This window comes from Arachis duranensis, chromosome 1, assembly GCF_000817695.3.
Source record: "Arachis duranensis cultivar V14167 chromosome 1, aradu.V14167.gnm2.J7QH, whole genome shotgun sequence".
Lineage (NCBI taxonomy): Eukaryota > Viridiplantae > Streptophyta > Magnoliopsida > Fabales > Fabaceae > Arachis > Arachis duranensis.
The window spans coordinates 15823076-15841146 of NC_029772.3; the positions used below are offsets into that span (position 1 = coordinate 15823076).

At 41.1% G+C, this 18071-nt stretch overlaps 1 protein-coding gene and 1 pseudogene across 1 annotated transcript; one reads left to right on the forward strand and one right to left on the reverse strand.

Annotated features, from left to right (window-relative positions):
- Positions 1 to 8999: 8999 nt before the first annotated feature.
- Positions 9000 to 10313, reverse strand: LOC107479935 (uncharacterized). Its single transcript, XM_016100050.1, has one exon. The coding sequence runs from the start codon at positions 10311 to 10313 to the stop codon at positions 9000 to 9002; it is 1314 nt and encodes a 437-aa protein (XP_015955536.1).
- Positions 10314 to 14575: 4262 nt separating this feature from the next.
- LOC127747643 (receptor-like protein 12) lies at positions 14576 to 17539 on the forward strand (annotated as a pseudogene).
- Positions 17540 to 18071: the final 532 nt, after the last annotated feature.

The following is an 18071-nucleotide window of genomic DNA, read 5'->3' on the forward strand; positions in this document are numbered from 1 at the left end:
AAGAAACATCCACTGATTCATAAAAGAAATATCTACTATTTCAACTAGAAACTTCCACTAATTTAAGAAGAAAACATCTAGTAATTCAAAAAAGAATCATTCGAAGATGAGGATACATCAATTTCATGTTTTATGTAAAAAAAGGCAAAAATAGAGCAAGAAGAATCAGCCACATGCAGCGTTACTTAGTAAAATCGACAGCGACAGAAATGGCGTTACCTAGTGAAATCGGCGACGACAGACAATTTGTACTCGACGGATAACACAACACTCGTTGGAGGTAATAGCTGACGAACGATTAGTCCAGGTTGAAGTTGGCCATGCAGGACAATGACAGTGTCCCGAAACTCCATTCATGGGGTTATTCTCGTCATCTTCCGCGTGTTCGACAACACTTGTTGATGCAACAAAGACCACCAATGGGTTTCAAATGGCGGCGCAGCAGCGTGAGGTGGGTGGTCTCATGACAGCAGAACTTGTTAGGGAGAATGGAGAACGGCGCAGCTAGAAAAGAGGGGAGATATGTTTCTGTACTTATTTTTAAAAATATAAGAGTAAAAACTGAAAGTAGAGTTATTTCTGATTTTTTTGTTTCATTAGACATTTTGTTGTAATATATTAAAATTGATAGAATTGACTGATATCTAAGTTAATTATCTAGCAAAATTGATTATTTAATGTGCCTTTTTACAATTTTGGATGAGCTTTCTATATCTCTAGTGGTGATTTTGGATATTGCAGTGAAACTGTTTTTATATATAGCTTTTTCTTTTAATATATCAATCTCTATTTCTCCAAATGATATCAATCATACAGTTCTACCCAATTCCTCATCATTAAGCCGTGTGAAATTATAAAAGCGGACGTGTGAATTGTGAAATAATATAAGGGGACGCTGGTCTCATGTGAAATTGAAAAAGAAAATTTAGTTAGTTAATATTAATCAAATTTAAAATATGTGTGATTGGAAAGAAGTGATAGAGAAATAAAAAAAAAGAAAAAATTTAATATTAAAAATTTATAATTTAAAATTTAATAGACTAATTTTTTTAAAAAAATTAGTTGATATTATTTAAAAAAAAACACATGATTTCAATTTGTTACATAATTTATTGTGTTATTTTATGAGTCGTGTGCAAAGTTAAGACTATGAGAATCGGAAGGATGAATAAATTAGTCAAAAAGATTACTTTAACAGTTTAACAATTTAATTGTGATTAGATTATATGTGAATTGGTTTAATTAAATATATATTAAAATAAATAAATATTTAAATTTATCACAAAATAATTTTAAATTAGATATTTTAATTTTCAACAAATTTTTATTTTTTAGAAGTAATTATTTTTGTTAGACAAATTAGTGTTTGGTTTTTTTATTAAAATAAATAAAAAAAACATTAACTCCTTAAATATGCATGCATGAAGTTAATTCCCGCAATACGTAGTTTCATCTCAGGAGAGTCACCCAGGGATTGGGTTTCGCTACCAACTTTGGGAAGGTACCAACAAAATGGGGAGATTACCTGACAAAATCTGCATGGAACTCCAAGTCAAGCATGGCACCCACGAGATGAATTATGTCATTGGCGGCGTCAGCGAATTGGACATATCAGGTGAGGCGCCCACGAATTGGGCCAAGGCGTGGCTGGCCCACGCGAAACGGTGCATTTCTATTGCGGCGCCCACGAAATGCGCACAACAATGGCGGCAGCAACAAAATCGTTTGGCGTCAGTCCCTGTACATGCATGCATTGGCTTGGCATGTTCACATTCTCCACCAATAATGACAACATGAAAAAAGTCTGAGAGACCAAGCAATGAGATTATGAGTTCTGCATTAGCTCTTGGAGCATTGTTCACTACCGCTCGCTTCAGCCTACGACTTTCAATCCATTCCCTCACTTTATCAAGGCCATTCAATGGCTTTACTTGCTCCTTTGCCAATCTGTACAGTCCATCAAGTGAATTATACTATGAATTTTAAAACAAACAACAATGAGAAGGAAAATTAGATTAGCAGAGTATATACTTCCGAAACATGTCTTCCTTATCATCTACAAACTTTAAGCCTCGTTCAAGATCACCAGGAAAGAGAGCCAAGGAAATATCATCATTGTGCTTGCCGGCAATAGTCTCAATGAAAAATTCCTCTATTATAGAAATCTTTTCGCGTCTGACCCGCTAGATTTGTCCATCCGCTTCCAATTTGCATGTACCGCCATAGTGTTGATCCAATTCGCGGACGCTGGACCTAATTTGCCCATTTCGTGGTTGCAGTCCTTGAGGTGGATCCCTAGTCCATTTCGCGGGTGGCTCCTATAAGTTGATAGCCAAACCCATTTCGTGGGTGATTCCTTTGAGATGGAACTGCGTATTGTGGAATTAGTTTTATGCATGCGTATTTAAGAAATTAATATTTTTTCTTTATTTATTTTAATAAAAAAGCGTTAGTTTTTTTGTCGATTTTAAGCAAATTTTTAATATTTATACCAAACGAATAAATCCCTAAAAAATTTAATTATCAATCAATAAGAATAAAAAAATAATATAAGATAAATTAGTCTCTTTACCGAAACAATTGAATTATCGGATATAGTAATTGTTACGATGGGTAACTAGAGATTGATGAGCTGGACTCGTTGGGTTGGCCCAGTCGTCTGGGGAAGGAAGCCTTCGAGCGGGTTCGCGTCTTTGGGGCCTCTGTCCGACTTGTACGTGTAAGAGAATGGGGGTGGTACCTGCAAAGACACTCTAATGCCTAAGTCAGCAAGGGTGTGAGCAGGTCTAGAGAGTATTGGGACTTAGAGATACCTGAGGGGTGTCAGTGTATTTATAGTGGTGAACCAATAATCACTGTTGGAGTAGTTCCACCTTTTAAGGTAGATAACCGTCCCTTTATCTTAGGGAGGTTGCGATATGGCTCCTGGAAGTGGGTCGAGAGATTTTAGGGGCAGTTATTATCTGCCAGCTAATCTTCGCTTCCGACTTCCTTAGAGCAAGTCGTGGGGAGCACCGACTTCTTAGGGGAAGGTCGGTGTACTGTGAGGTTCAACCTTGTGGGTTGGGCCTGTCGTTTAGACCTGGGCCTTAGCGTTGGGCCAAGGTATGAACAGTGCCCCTACTCGAGCCCAATTTCTTTTAAGAGATGGGGTCGAGTATTATAACTCAAGACCGTAGCCGACTTGATAAGGAACCGATGTGATTTTTCGGAGCCGACGTGTTTTAAAAATTCTCAACAGTCGCGTCTAATCAAACGTCGCATCTCTTAGAGGTTTGAGCATTCATACGCGGGGGCGGTTACATTGGTAACTGTGCAACTCTTAAATGGCTTGCGGCGTTTTACCTTTATGCCCCTAACGTGTTTATAAATATTTTTCCTCTCCTTGCTTGTTTCGTTTCTGAAAACTTTTCTACCTGCACCCTTTACTGTTCGAAAGAAGAAAACTCCTTCCTTTTCGAGTGCTGTTGCTTCCACCTTTCTGCGCGAGGAAAAAGGTCAGTTTCTTTTCTTACAATTTCTTTGCATGTTTTGTTCTGTAGAGTGTGGATGGTAGTCTTGGTGTTTCTCTGTTTAGTTTTGAGAGACTCGTCTCGAACCCTTAGAGACCTTATTTTTGATCCCTTTCTTTTTCCTTTGTAGGTTTTGCTATCTTTTTCTAGAAAAACAAAATGTCTTCTTTTGAAACTCTTGCTCAATGGGTGGATGTCACGGTTCTAGGAGAAGAACCTCTTGTTGACACTGACTCCATCACCAACCTCCGCACTCATCATAGGCTTTGTACTTCTGATGAGGACGAGCCGAAATACGAACTGATTGCCCCAGGTCCGGAAGACCGGGTTTGCTTTGGGAGGGCTTCTGAGGCAGCACTTCATTTTTTCTATATGTATGAGAGTATGATTACCCGCCTAGGCACTTTTCTCCCCTTTTCCAATTTTGAGATAGATGTTTTAGGTAACTGTCGTGTTGCTCCTACCCAGCTCCACCCCAACTCTTGGGGTTTTTTGAAAATTTACCAATTTATCAGTCATGTTTTAGACTTTTCGATTTCTTTGAAGATTTTCTTTTATCTCTTTCATATGACTAAGCCCTTTAGTGGGCAAAATAATAAACAGCAGTGGGTATCTTTCCGGACCATACAAGGTCGGAGAGTTTTTACCCTTTTTGATGAATCCTTCCATGACTTCAAAAACTTCTTTTTCAAAGTTCAATCTGTAGAGGGTCACCACCCCTTTTTTCTTGATCAAAATTCTTCTCCTCGCTTTCCCCTATATTATTTGGAGGCCTCTCCTTGTGAAAAATACGGTCTGGATGATTTGGATGAGGTGGAGGCGGCCGTTGTGGGGTTTCTCCGAGAAGTATGGGGGAGAGCCCCCTACCTGGATACAAAAAAGTTTCTCCAGGGGTCTCCGACCTTTATCCAATCTCAACTAGGCAGCTTTTGTTTATTTTATCATATTTTCTGACTTGATGCTTGTACGACTTGTTTTTTCCGACTTGTTTTGCTGATTTTAGCTTGCTTTTACAGAAATGGCGAAGAAGAATTTCAGGGAGTCTTACCAAAGGGTTCAAGAGGCCAAAGCGAGATCCTGCGCCAGAGTCGGCGGTGCCAGGGCAGCTGGTCCCTCTCTTCCTTTCCCTCTCCCTTCTTCTCACAACTTGGGGAACCGCACTCGTCTTATTGTCATTTCTTCCTCAGCCTCTTCTCTGCCGTCCCCTCTTTCCCGATCTTCTCCTGAGTCAGAGAAGAAGAAGCGCAAGACTTTAGAGTCTGGCTCTTCCTTTGAAGGTGAGGCCAAGGTAGATGCGCCTCAATTTGTTCGGAAGCATATCTATCCTCATACTTGTATAAGTATGGATGATGCTTCTGTTCGAAACCACCTTACTATTCTGGCTCAGGAGAGTATCAGGGCGGCGGGGGTGTGCACCAAATTTCTTGATATTTTTTAGAAGACTCCCCTCAGCTCTTTGGGTTCATCCCTGAGGGTTGAAGAGCTAGAGGGGAGGATTCTTTTGTATCAGGAGGCTGAGAAGAGCCTGAAGGAGGAGGTCGCCAAGCTGAGGGAGGAAAGCGATAATCTCCGGAAGGAGGAGGAGAAGTTGATGGGCTGGTGCTCTATGGCGGAGGGTCTACGGGAGAAGGCGGAGCAGAGCTATTCGAGCTTGTTCCAGGACCTTATGGAGGTTAAAAAAGATCTGGTAAGAGCTCGGGACGCTTATGCGGATCTGGAGGACTCCATTGCTGAGGGATCCGAGGAGGCGTGGAGGGTCTTTAAGGAGCAGGTCGGGGTTATTGCTCCTGACCTGGATCTCTCCCCTTTGGATCCTGATAATGTCATAATCAACGGGGCCATTGTTTCTCCTCCCCGACCTGTGTCTTAGTCCGAGTTGAAGACTCGGGGCCAGAGAATAATAGAATCCCCTCCCCGACCAGAAGATGTCCCGAGTTCGTCGAAGGCTCCTGAAACTTTCCCTCCATCTCCTATGGATGTTTCTCTCCCTGATGCTGGTGGTACTCTGACTACTCTCCCTGGTTCTGGTGTTGACGTCCTTTCAAACTGAAAAAATTATCTTTGGCTATATGGGGGCCCGGCCTATGGGTCCCACCTTTTTTAAACTATTTATTTTTATGTTGTGGTGGCATGATGTTGACACTTTCTTGGCCTTTTATGGACGTAAACAAAATATTTAGAAATACCCTTTTTTGGATAAGGGTTTAAGGTATTTTTGTTGGTTGTGTGCATGCCTTTTCTGTTTAGGTTTCGAAAAAACCCTTTTGATCTTTGTTTTGAAAACCTTTTTTCTTGGATGGCTGTCCCTTCTTCTAAGTTTTTCTTAAATTTTTCTTGAAGACTTGGGACAGTCTTTACCTTAGTGCCTTCTATAGGTTTTGCGATCCATTTTCGGTATTCCTTGAACTCAATTTTTGATTTATTGAGTTTTTATAACTTAGGTTATTTTTGCGATGTATTTCTTTGTTTCTCGGTTTTTTCCGACTTGTTAGTCAGATAATTTCTGAGTTTATTCACGATCGACTTTTATAACCTCTTTACACCGACATGTACCTCGTCGTTTTATCCTGACGACCATCTGGGGCGAAGCTCCTTCGAATGACTTTTTTTTGTATCTCTTCGTCATCCTTTGTTTCAATGCTGCTTCTCTAATGTGGGCTCGTTTTCAGACTTCTGGGAGTAGCTCAAGTTCTTCTTTGTGCCCCTATATGTTTCCAACCTCATCGAAGAAGCTCACCCTTGGGCTTTGTTCGTTGATTTCAACCGGTATCATGGCTTCTATGCCATAAGGAAGTCGGAAGGGTGTTTCTCCTGTGGCAGACTGAGGTGTGGTCCGATAGGCCCAAAGTACTTGTGGGAGTTCCTCAGCCCAGGCTCCCTTTGCATCCTGCAACCTTTTCTTCAACCCTGCCAGTATGACCTTATTTGCTGCCTCGGCTTGTCCATTTGCTTGTGGATATTCTACCGATGTAAACTGATGTTTGATTTTCATGCTGGCCACCAGGTTTTTGAAGGTTGAGTCGGTGAACTGAGTACCATTATCGGTAGTGATGGAATGAGGTACCTCATACTTGGTGATAATGTTCTTGTAGAGAAACTTTTGACTTCTCTGAGCGGTGATGGTGGCCAATGGTTCTGCTTCTATCTACTTTGTGAAATAATCCACTCCTACTATTAGATACTTTACTTGCCCCGGCGCTTGGGGGAATAGCCCTAGCAAGTGCAATCCCCATTTTGCGAAAGCTCATGGGGAAGTTATACTAATGAGTTCCTCGGGAGGGGCTACGTGGAAGTTCGCATGCATTTGGCATGGTTAGCACTTTTTTACAAATTCCGTGGAATCTTTTTGTAAGTTCGGCCATTAGAACCCAGCTCGGATTACCTTTTTGGCTAATGACCTTGCTCCAAGATGGTTCTCGTAGATTCCATTGTGTACCTCCTCTAGCACCTCGGTTGTCTTTGAGGTCGGGACACACTTTAGAAGTGGTGTTGATATCCCCCTTTTATAGAGGATATTTTTCACCAGTGTGTAGTTTTGTGCTTTTCTCTGGATTTTTTTTTTTTGCCTCATTTTCCTCTTTGGGGAGGATGTCGAATTTCAGGTATTCGACTAAGGGCTTCATCCACCCGAGATCTAACCTGGCGACTTCAAAGACATCTTGAACAGCCTCTGTTTTGGCCACAGAGGGTTCAGGGAGAGTTTCATGGATCAGGCTTCTGTTGTTCCCTCCTGGTTTGGTACTTGCTAGCTTGGAGAGGGCGTCTGCCCTGCTGTTGAGGTCCCGAGTTATATGCTTTACCTCGGTCTCCTCAAAGCACTTAAGGTGCTCCAAGATTTTGTCCAAGTACCTTTTCATGTTAGGATCCTTGGCCTGATACTCTCCGTTTATTTGGGAGGTCACTACCTGAGAGTCACTAAATATCATTACTTTAGTTGCGCCAACTTCTTCTGCCAGCTTTAATCCTGCAATCAAGGCTTCATATTCTGCCTAATTGTTGGAAGTTGGAAACTCGAACTTGAGGGAGACTTCTATTTGCGTTCCCCCTTTGCTGATCAGTATTATGCCTGCACCGCTTCCAACCTTGTTGGAGGACCCATCTACATACAACTCCCATGCAGTAGATTTCTCCTCTTGATCTCCGGCGTATTCTGCTAGGAAGTCGGTGAGGCATTGAGCTTTTATTGCCGTTCGCGCTTCGTATTTCAGGTCGAACTTGGAGAGCTCTATTGCCCATTGAACCATTCTACTCGCAATGTCCGTCTTCTGGAGGATCTGCTTCATGGGCTGGTTCGTTCAGACTTTTATCGTGTGCGCTTGGAAATATGGCCGTAATCGGCGTGAGGCTACTACTAAGGAGTATGCAAACTTTTCAAGTTTTTGATACTTCAGTTCTGGGCCTTATAGAACTTTGCTGGTAAAGTACACAGGATGCTGCCCAACCTCATCTTCCCATATTAGAGCTGATGCTACAGCTCTGTCTGCTACTGACAGATACAGGATGAGCTCTTCCCTGACTCTGGGTCGGGTCAGAATCGGAGGCTGGCTCAAAAACCTTTTGAACTCCTGGAATGCTTCTTCGCATTTCGGAGTCCATTCGAACTGGCATCTTTTTCTTAGTAGAGAGAATAGTGGAAGGGATCTTAGTGCCGACCTTGCCAGGAATCTGGAAAGGGCGGCGAGCCAGCCGTTCAATTGTTGGACCTCCCTTAGACAAGCCGGGCTTTTTATTTCTAGAATAGCTTTGCACTTATCGGGGTTTGCTTCGATCCTCCTTTGTGTTAGCATGAACCCTAGAAACTTTTCCGCCTCCACTGCGAAGGTGCATTTTATGAGATTTAGTCTCATCCCATGTACCCTTACGGTGTCGAAAACTTGCGAGAGATCTGTCAAGAGGTCAGTTTCCTCCTTGGTTTTCACTAGCATATCGTCTACGTAGACCTCCATTAGGTTCCCGAGGTGGGGGGGCGAACACTTTATTCATCAACCTTTGATATGTGGCCCCAACATTTTTTAATCCAAAGGCATTACCACATAGCAGTAGTTTGCTCTAGGTGTGATGAATGAAGTTTTTTCCTCATTCGGCTTATACATCGGGATTTGATTGTATCCCGAGTAAGTATCCATAAACGACAAGTACTGATACCATGAGCTTGCATCTACTAGGGTGTCAATACTGCGAAGTGGATATGGGTCTTTAGCGCACGCTTTGTTCAGGTCGGTGTAGTTGACACACATCCTCCACTTGCCGTTTTGCTTTTTTCCTAGCACTACATTTGCTAGCCATGCCAGATTCTTGACCTATCGGATGAAGTCGGCCTCTAAGAGGGCTTGCACTTGCTCCTCCACTACCTGAGCTCGTTCGGTTCTGAGCTTGTGCCTGTGCTGCTGTACAGGTCGTGATCCGGGGTGTACTGAAAGCTTGTGGGACATGAGCTGAGGGTCTATCCCTGGCATGTCGGAAGCTTTCCAAGCAAAGAGGTCAGAATTATCTTGCAGGAGCTTTATTAGCCTCTGTTTCAAGTCTCCGTCTAGGCTGGCCCATATATTGGTATTTTTTCCTTTCTCTTTTATGATTTGAACCTCTTCGGTTCTTCCCCCCCGGCTGCGGCCGCAGCTTTTCTTTAGCTTTTATTCCCCCGAGCTCTGTGGTGTGAACTTCCTTGCTCTTTTCTCGAAGGTTCAAGCTTTCATTGTAGCATTTTGTTGCCAACTTCTGGTCTCCCCGTACTGTCGCTATTCCCTTAGGTGTTGGGAATTTCATGCAAAGGTGAGGGGTTGACACCACCGCTCCGAGCCGATTTAGTGTAGTCCTGCCAATTAAGGCGTTATACGCCGATCCAACATCGATGATGATAAAGTCGATGCTCAGAGTTTTGGAATTTTTCCCCTTTCCGAAGGTCGCGTGGAGGGGGATGTATCCCAGTGGCTTAATTGGCATGTCTCCTAGCCCATACAGGGTGTCCGGGTAAGCTTTTAGCTCCCTTTCATCCAACCCTAATTTGTCGAATGTGAGCTTGAAGAGGATGTTCGCCGAACTCCCTTGGTCCACCAAGGTTCTATGGAGGTTGGCATTCGCCAAGATCATGGTTATCACCACCGGGTCGTCATGCCCGGGCATGATCCCCTGCCCGTCCTCTTTGGTGAACGAGATGGTTGGGAGGTCAGGAGACTCGTTTCCGACTTGATAAACTCGCTTTAGGTATCTTTTGCGAGATGATTTAGTGAGTCCCCCTCCCGGGAATCCTCCAGAGAAAATATGTATGTGTCTCTCGGGGGTTTGTGGTGGTGGGTCTCTTCTGTCCTCATCATCTTGCTTTCTTTTCCCATGATTGTCCGACCTTTTCATGAGATATCTATTAAGTCGGCCTTCCCTGGCCAACCTTTCTATTACATTTTTAAGGTCGTAGCAATCATTTGTTGAGTGGCCATACATCTTATGGTACTCACAGTAGTCGCCGCGACTTCCTCCTTTTTTGTTTTTGATGGGTCTAGGGAGCGGCAACCTTTCAATATTACAGATTTCTCTGTATACGTCCACTAGGGAGACTTTTAAAGGAGTATAGGAGTGATATCTCCTCGGCCTGTCGGGTCCGACCTCCTCTTTTTTCTTGGGCTCCCTTTCTTTCTCTTTTGCTGAGTGAGGGGGCCCCTGTCGCCAGCTTGGCTCCCGTAATCTGGCATTTTTCTCCATGTTGATGTACTTTTCTACTCTCTCTTGTACATCACTCAAAGAGGTGGGGTGCCTTTTTGATATGGACTGAGAGAAGGGGCCCTCTCTAAGTCCATTTACTAGCCCCATGATAATTGCCTCTGTGGGCAGGTCTTGAATTTCCAAACACGCTTTGTTGAACCTTTCCATGTAATCCCGCAGAGGTCCCCCGACCTCCTGTTTAACTCCCAGGAGACTCGGTGCATGCTTTACTTTATCCTTCTGGATGGAGAACCTTATTAAGAACTTTCTCGAGAGGTCCTCAAAGCTGGTAACCAACCTTGGGGGGAGGCTATCGAACCACTTCATCGCTGCTTTCGACAGGGTGGTCGGGAAAGCTTTGCAGCGAGTTGCATCAGAAGCATCAGCCAGATACATCCAACCACATCGAGCTTCAAGAGCTTTTCTTCTAACTCTTTTCGTCGCTCTATCTCTTCCTTGAGATTTCGCTCTGCCTCTCGTTGTCGTTTTAATTCCTGTTCCAATTGTTCCAAACGACCTTGGTGACCGTGGACCAATCCCATTAGCTTGGTTGCATGGGGTGGCCCTTCCTTTCCTGATTCTCGTCCTTCCGAGGAGTTTACCTTTGGGTTTTTAAGCCCAGATGTGCCTTTTCTATGCTGGTCGTTGGTTCCTTGGTGAAGGGTCAGGTCCGCGTCGTTGTTTTCGGTATCTGGATTTTCTTGTTCGGAATCAGACGCTGTATGACCATCCTCTGGTGAGTTATCCGCCATTATTGGTTGATCTCTCGGGTCCCCGGCAACGGCGCCAATGTTACGATGGGTAACCGGAGATTGATGGGCTGGACTCGTTGGGTTGGCCCAATCGTCTGGGGAAGGAAGCCTTCGAGCGGGTTTGCGTCTTTGGGGCCTCCGTCCGACTTGTACGTGTGAGAGAATGGGGGTGGTACCTGCAAAGACACTCCGATGCTTAAGTCAGCAAGGGTGTGAGCAGGTCTAGAGAGTATTGGGAGTTAGAGATACATGAGGTTGTGTCAGTGTATTTATAGTGGTGAACCAATAACCACCGTTGGAGTAGTTCCACCTTTTAAGGTGGATAACCGTCCCTTTATCTTGGGAGGTTGCGATATGGCTCCTGGAAGAGGGTTGACAGATTTTAGGGGCAGTTATTATCTGCCAGCTAATCTTCGCTTCCAACTTCCTTAGAGCAAGTCGTGGGGAGCACCGACTTCTTAGGGGAAGGTCGGTGTATTGTGAGGTTCAACCCTGTGGGTTGGACCTGTCGTTTAGACCTGGGCCTTAGCGTTGGGTCAGGGTACGAACAGTAATTTTCGAAGATTTTTAGAGAATTTTTTTTTTTTTGAAACCAAAGTGTACAATCCGAAATGTTTTGGGGAACCTATTTATTGATATTTTAACTTTCTAGCATTTGAAAGTAATTTACTTATATATATCATATCCACATCAAAATTATCAGATTGTCCTAAAAGTAAAATGGCTACAATTTTATCCTCTAATTTATAATATAAATTATGAGTATTTTAAAAGTTTTACAAATAATCATAAAATTTTAAGAAATTCCATTATTTTTGACAAAAATAGCATGGACCCTATGTTAGTAAATTATGGAATTTGGTAGATTTTGAGTAATGTACATAACACAACAATTTCTATGATTTACCATAGTCTTCCATGAAACTTGAGGAAGATCCAGAATTTATGCATGGTGGCATAAAACTCTATAAAAGATGCAAATGTGCATAAAATTGGTATGAAGTGATCAAAAACAAAATTATATATTAATATCAATTCTTTTGTTTTTATAATATAAAATTTTCACATTGACAATGTATTTTTTTTTTAGTTTTAAAATGATTGTTTATACAGATTTTATTTAATTTGTTATATTATTTAAATTATTTATTATTTTTTAATATAAAATATTTAAAAAATACTATTGTGCTTAAAGAAACGTGTGGGTATAAAATTTTAAATTTATATATAATCAAAAAATTATATTAATATGTTATTAAATGTTTTTTATTATTTGAGGAATATAAGTTTAATATATCTTATGTTAAATATAGATACAATGTCATAAGAAGATTTTAAAATAAAATATTTCAAAAAAATTGAACAATTTAAATCCAATAATATTAAGTATAATTATATTTTAATTCTATAAATAAAATATTTCAATACTTCTTTCAATACTATTATACTTTATATATTATCCTGCAGCCAACGGCAACCAATTAATAATTTTTTGTTTTTGAATTTTTTTTGAGAAGATGTGAATATAAACTATCATGAAAAACATGTAAAATCTAATAAAAAGAAATATCTAAAATTAAAAAAAATTCTAAAACCATTTTAAAATTTCAAAATTCATTTTAAAAATTTATTTTAAATATTCAAAATATTTTAAAAAGTTCAAAATCATTTCTAAAATTATTTTAAAATTTATTTTAAAAATTCCAAAATCGTTATAAAAATTTATAATAAAAAATCTAAAACATACCAAAAAGAAATATCCAAAACCTTTCTTACCCTGAAAAAGCAGGGGCACCTTGCGTCCTTGAACCGATAACCATCTTTCGGCTAACCTAGCCTCCTCCGTCCCTCGGGACCAACAAGGGGTAGTACAGGAATATTCACCTGTTGTCCATCGACTACGCCTTTCGGCCTGATCGTGGTAGAGCGCGCCCCTGATAATTGTGTCGTTGTGCCTGGACTGTGAGGGCTCTCAACCACATGGATAGTTCAATGTGCTCATCGGCGCCTGACCCTGAGATGTGGATCATCCAAGGCACATTAGCATGGCGTACTTCTCCTGTTCGAACCGGGGTTTGAAACCAAACTTCTCCTCAGGAGGATAGATGGGGCGATTCAGGTGAGATAAAAAAGGATCTAAAATCATTTTAAAAATTCTAAAACTTAACAAAACAAAACATATAAAAATTTATAATAAAAAAACACATCCAAAACATACCAAAAAAATCCAAAACTTAACAAAAAAGAAATTCAAAATTATTTTAAAAATTCCAAAATATAACAACACAATATCCAAAAAATATTTGAAAAAGAACGTTTGAAAACTAGATAAAAAAAACATCTAAAATTATGAAAAAAATATCTAAAATAAAAAAAAGAAGAAACATCCAAAACATAAGAAAAAGAAACATTTAAAACTTAAGAAAAAGAAATATCCAAAACTAGTAGAAAGAATAATCCAAAATTAAGAAGAAGAAGGAAAAGCGATGCGGCCAAAGCACGACGTTTGGATGTGGCATGGCATGGTGTCCTTTCTTGCTGGCTGTTCCGTCGCGAGTCTTGGTGGTGTGCAGCAACAGCAACGGTGTGCGGCGACCCTTGGTGGTTGGACGCGCATTCGTGCGCTCGCAGGGAAAATGCGTTAGCGGAGGAAGGGAGGGTGCTGTTGCATCGGAGGAGGAGGGAAGGTATTGTGCGGCTGCTGTAGGGGAGGAGGGAGGGCATTGCTGCATCGAAGGAGAGAGGACACAGCGTGGGTGATCAGCGGCGTACCATTCGCGAGGGGATGGCACTGCTACGGCAGACCAAGGGAGGACGCTACTATGGCAGAGGAGAGAGGGCACTGTTGTGGCAGAGAAGAGAGGGTGCAGCATAGGTGATCGGCAGCACGCCGTTTTTGAAAAGGGAACAACGCAGATGCAAGTGGCAAACGCAATGGAGGGGGAGGACACAAGGCGAGGGATAGGAACTCGCGAGCAAGGTTGCGAGAACCGGACTGGTCATTGAACCGGTCAGGTGACAGGTTCAATGGTTCAATGGATCAACGGGAGTCCAACCAGGGTTGAACCGGTTTCATTAAATATATAATAAAATTATTAAAAAAACTCCAACTCTCCAGTATGTGAATTTCTGTAACTATCAAGTCACTCACCAAAACATCCAAAACATGTATCCAATCTAAGAACCATAAGCATAATTCAACCAAATCATATGAAGCCATATAGTAAATTCAATGCAGAATTGTGGCAATGTTTTTATTTTGAATAAATAATAGCAAAACAACAATTCACCAAAACAAATACAACAGGTTAGATCTAAACATCAATCTCAGTCAAATTAAAAAATTAAACAATTGAATTTATAACTTAATCTTCAGTAGAATTAATTCAATATGAATAGGCTGAATTGAAATAAAAATTCATAACATTAATATCTCAAAATTTAGCAGAATCATCAATAATACATCATATGCATGTTCAGAATAAATTTCAAATTTCAAAGGGATAGAGTCAGGGAAATAGATTTAGGGAGTGTTAGAGACTGAGACTTGAGACCTGAGAGGGTTAAAGGCTTGAAGCAGAGAAGAAGAGACTTGAGACCTGAGATCTGAAACCTGCGATGGTTGAAGCAGAGGAGCAACTAAGCGGCAATGACCCACGAAGAGGAGCAGCGAAGCGGCGCGACCCACAGCGACAAAGCGAATTCGGACAGAGAGGGCGACAGATAGAGAATGGAAAGAAGGGGCCACAGCCAAAAACGACAAGGAGGTAAGAAGCAGAAACGACGCACGGCAAGGAGGGTAGAAGCAGTGACGACCCACGACGAGGAGCAGAGAAGCGGTGACGACGACCTACTGCGAGGAGCAGCAAAGCAGCGACAGAGAGACAAAGAGCGCGAAAGAGAGAGAGAGAGAGAGAGAGAGAAGGGAGAGAAGGGTTCAGCGATGACAAACGATGCGGGGATCTAGGGGCTGTGGTGGCGACAGGCTGGGTGACTGTGGGTGGCTGTGGGTGGCTAGGGTTCTTCCTCTTCTTTCAATCTCAAGCTTTCTTCAGTTTGAGAGAGGAGACGCTGAGAGGGGTGAGATTGGGAGTGGGAGGGGGAGTGGGAGTGGGTTGGGAGTCTTGGGGGACGGGTAGCCATTTAGGGCTTTCTTTAAATAAAGTATAAAACGGCGCCGTTTGGATGGAGTATTTAAACCAAAAACCCGCTAAAAAACCGGACAGTTCTGCTGGTTCACCGGTTAACTGCCGGTTTGACTGATTTTTTCACCGGTTTTTTGCCAAGCGATTTCTGGCCTTACCCAGACCAGCTAGGTGACATGTTTCCGATTAATCCGGTTGAACCGGCAGGTCCTGTTCGATTTTCAGAACCATGTTCACGAGAGGTCGCGACTTTGGGGGAAGAGTGATTGAAGCGGGAGATCATAGAGGTTGATGTTGGGTGACACGTGTTTCTGAACCTAATCATAATTTTTCGAATTTTAAAATCAAACTTTTTAAAAAGTTGTTCAAGTTTGTTGTAAGTAGAGTTGGTAGAGTTGGTTACGTAGACTTTCCCATAAACATTATCAAATTAATGAAATCCTAAAACCACAAGCAAAAACACAACAACCGCCCTCTCCCGCGAGTAAATCTCTATAATGTTCACTGAGATTCACGGAATTACCCAGTTTAGTTCTCGTGGTTCCAATTGCACCATAGTGATCCCCCAAATTCAGCTTTGGATAGTATAATGATCCCTAGGCATATTTTGGATGATGAGTCATCCGTTTCAGTACTAACGTGGCTAGAGTATGCCACGTTGGCGACTACAACGACTTTGTACCCGATTTGGTCCCTCTATCTCTATTTAACCTTAACCCTCTTTGCTCCCTCCTTTTTTACGGTAACTTTTGGTGCTTCTTCCTCCTTTTCTTGGAATCTTCTTCCCTACCTCCAACTTGGACTCCTTCTTCGGTGCGATATCCTCCTCCATTGTCTCACTCTCCACTCTTAAAGAGCTTTGCTTGATCACAACAACTTCACCGGAGCTATCCCCGCCACCTTCAACGGCCTCAAGAACTTGAAGAGGCTGGAGCTTTTATCCAACAAGCTCCAAGGTTCGGTTCCTCCATACTTGGGTCCCCTAAACAAACTTAATTACCTCTACGCCAGCAACAATTCCCTGATCGAAAAATTGTCAATCTAGCTGCTGGCTTCCCAAGTTTAGATTTTGATGAGGAACAATAAGTTGAGTGAAGTATTAAAACCGGAAGTGTTGAAAAACCTAAAGTACTTGCAGGTTTTGGCGAGATTTGAGTTCGAACAAGCTGAGTGGGCTAGTTCTGTTTGCTCTTTTTGAGTTTTTATCGCTACCGCAATTAACGCTGTCTTTCAATGAGATTTCTTAAGCGAAAGAAATTTTTACAAGATTTGAGAAGAGCAGATTGATCGTGGTAGACATAAGCAACAACAAGCTTAGAGGTACTTTGCCATGGTTCATGGTATGGATGCCTCTACTTTTAGCGTTGTCGCTGGAGAACAAAATGTTGAGTGGCATGATGCCAAGAAAGAAGAAGGAAGAAAAAAAAGAAGAAGGAATAATAAAAAAAGAAAAAAAAAGAAGAAGAAGGAAGAGGAGATATCGTTCGCAGATGGATCAAAGAATGTTACGGTTAAATAGAGAAGGAATGATTAAATCAGATACAAATTGCAATCTGACCAACTAAGCTAGCTATTGCATGCGCCAATGTGGCACATTGTAGACACGTCAGCACTAAAACGAGTGACTCATCGTCGAAAATATGCCTAAGGACCATGATGGTGTCCGGAGCTAAATTTAGAGGACCACTCCTATGAATCCCAGAGATCATTATAAAGATTTACTCTCTTAAACAAGCAGACTCTTCCAAATTTACTCCATTGCCTCTCCGTGTCACCCTCACTCTCCTCTCATCATTTCTTCTTCGGGTGTACTTTTCACTGCATAAAAGATGGATTTTCCATCAATATAATAAAATTTACTATTTTTTACAAAACGTTGAAAAAAAAGCGAGAAAGCTTCTTACACCTGGGCTGCCGTTTGTGATGTTGCTAAAATTCATGCAATCTTACAGTTTAGTGAATTTACAATCCCAAAAGGTGTGAAACATTGAACGTGGGAGAGCCTAGGTTTCTCCGCAATAGAAGCCAGGATGTATGCTGGAGTCGAAGCAATGGAGAATCAAAGCTGGTGTGCGGCGTGATGAACCTGGAAATCGAAGCGTAAGGAGTAGCATCGTACGGCTTACAAGATGGAAGCTAGGCGCTGGTCCAGTCTTTGGAGCAGCTTCGTTGGGCCTCGCAGTAGTTTTGTTTGTTTTGTGGTTTGCTTGCAAACCCTGACCAAAAACAATCATTCTCTCTAAGGCATTTTAGGCGTTGAAGCCTAACTAATTTGTTTACCCTGCCATTTAATTGTCACAACCAATGGAGGAGCTTCATTAAGACAATGCGACCATAGACCTCTAAATATTTTATAAAACTAAAACTTTGACCATTTATTTTGTTTGGTATAAGTTTTTTAATTGGCTAATATTTTTATTGTAAGTTTTCCACAACTCTTTAGGGTCCGTTTAAGAGATACCAATAAGTTACTTTTTTTATTTTTGACTTATAAAAAGTTACATTAATAGTGTTTGGTACAATTTTTAAGATAAACTTTAAACTTTCCAAAGAGTTATTTAAGAGCTTTTGAAGAAGTTAAAAAATATGATTTCTCTTATTTTCAAAAGCTATTTTATCACTCATATTTAATGCACAACTTTAAAATAAGGACTTCTATAATAACTTTTCAAACACAAAATAACTTATTTAAAAATTATTATTAATAAAAATCCTTATATTTTAAACTTTTTTTTCAAAAGAACTTATTTAAAAAGTTTAGCCAAACTGACCTTGGATTCAAAACTTATTACAAGTACATTCTCACTTTTAAGGTCAACAAATTTTCATTTTTTAATTTTTATTTTTTATGTTTATAATAAAAAGATAATCTTATTATTTTAAAGTATAATGAACTAGATAAAATTCAACTATCAAATAATAAATAATACAAATAAATAATTTCATACTATTTTATTAATTATAATGTT

What these genes read in the sequence shown, in the direction of transcription:
- LOC107479935 (XM_016100050.1), bottom strand. Translation starts at nt 10,313, where the DNA reads ATGGGGCTAGTAAATGGACTTAGAGAGGGCCCCTTCTCTCAGTCCATA.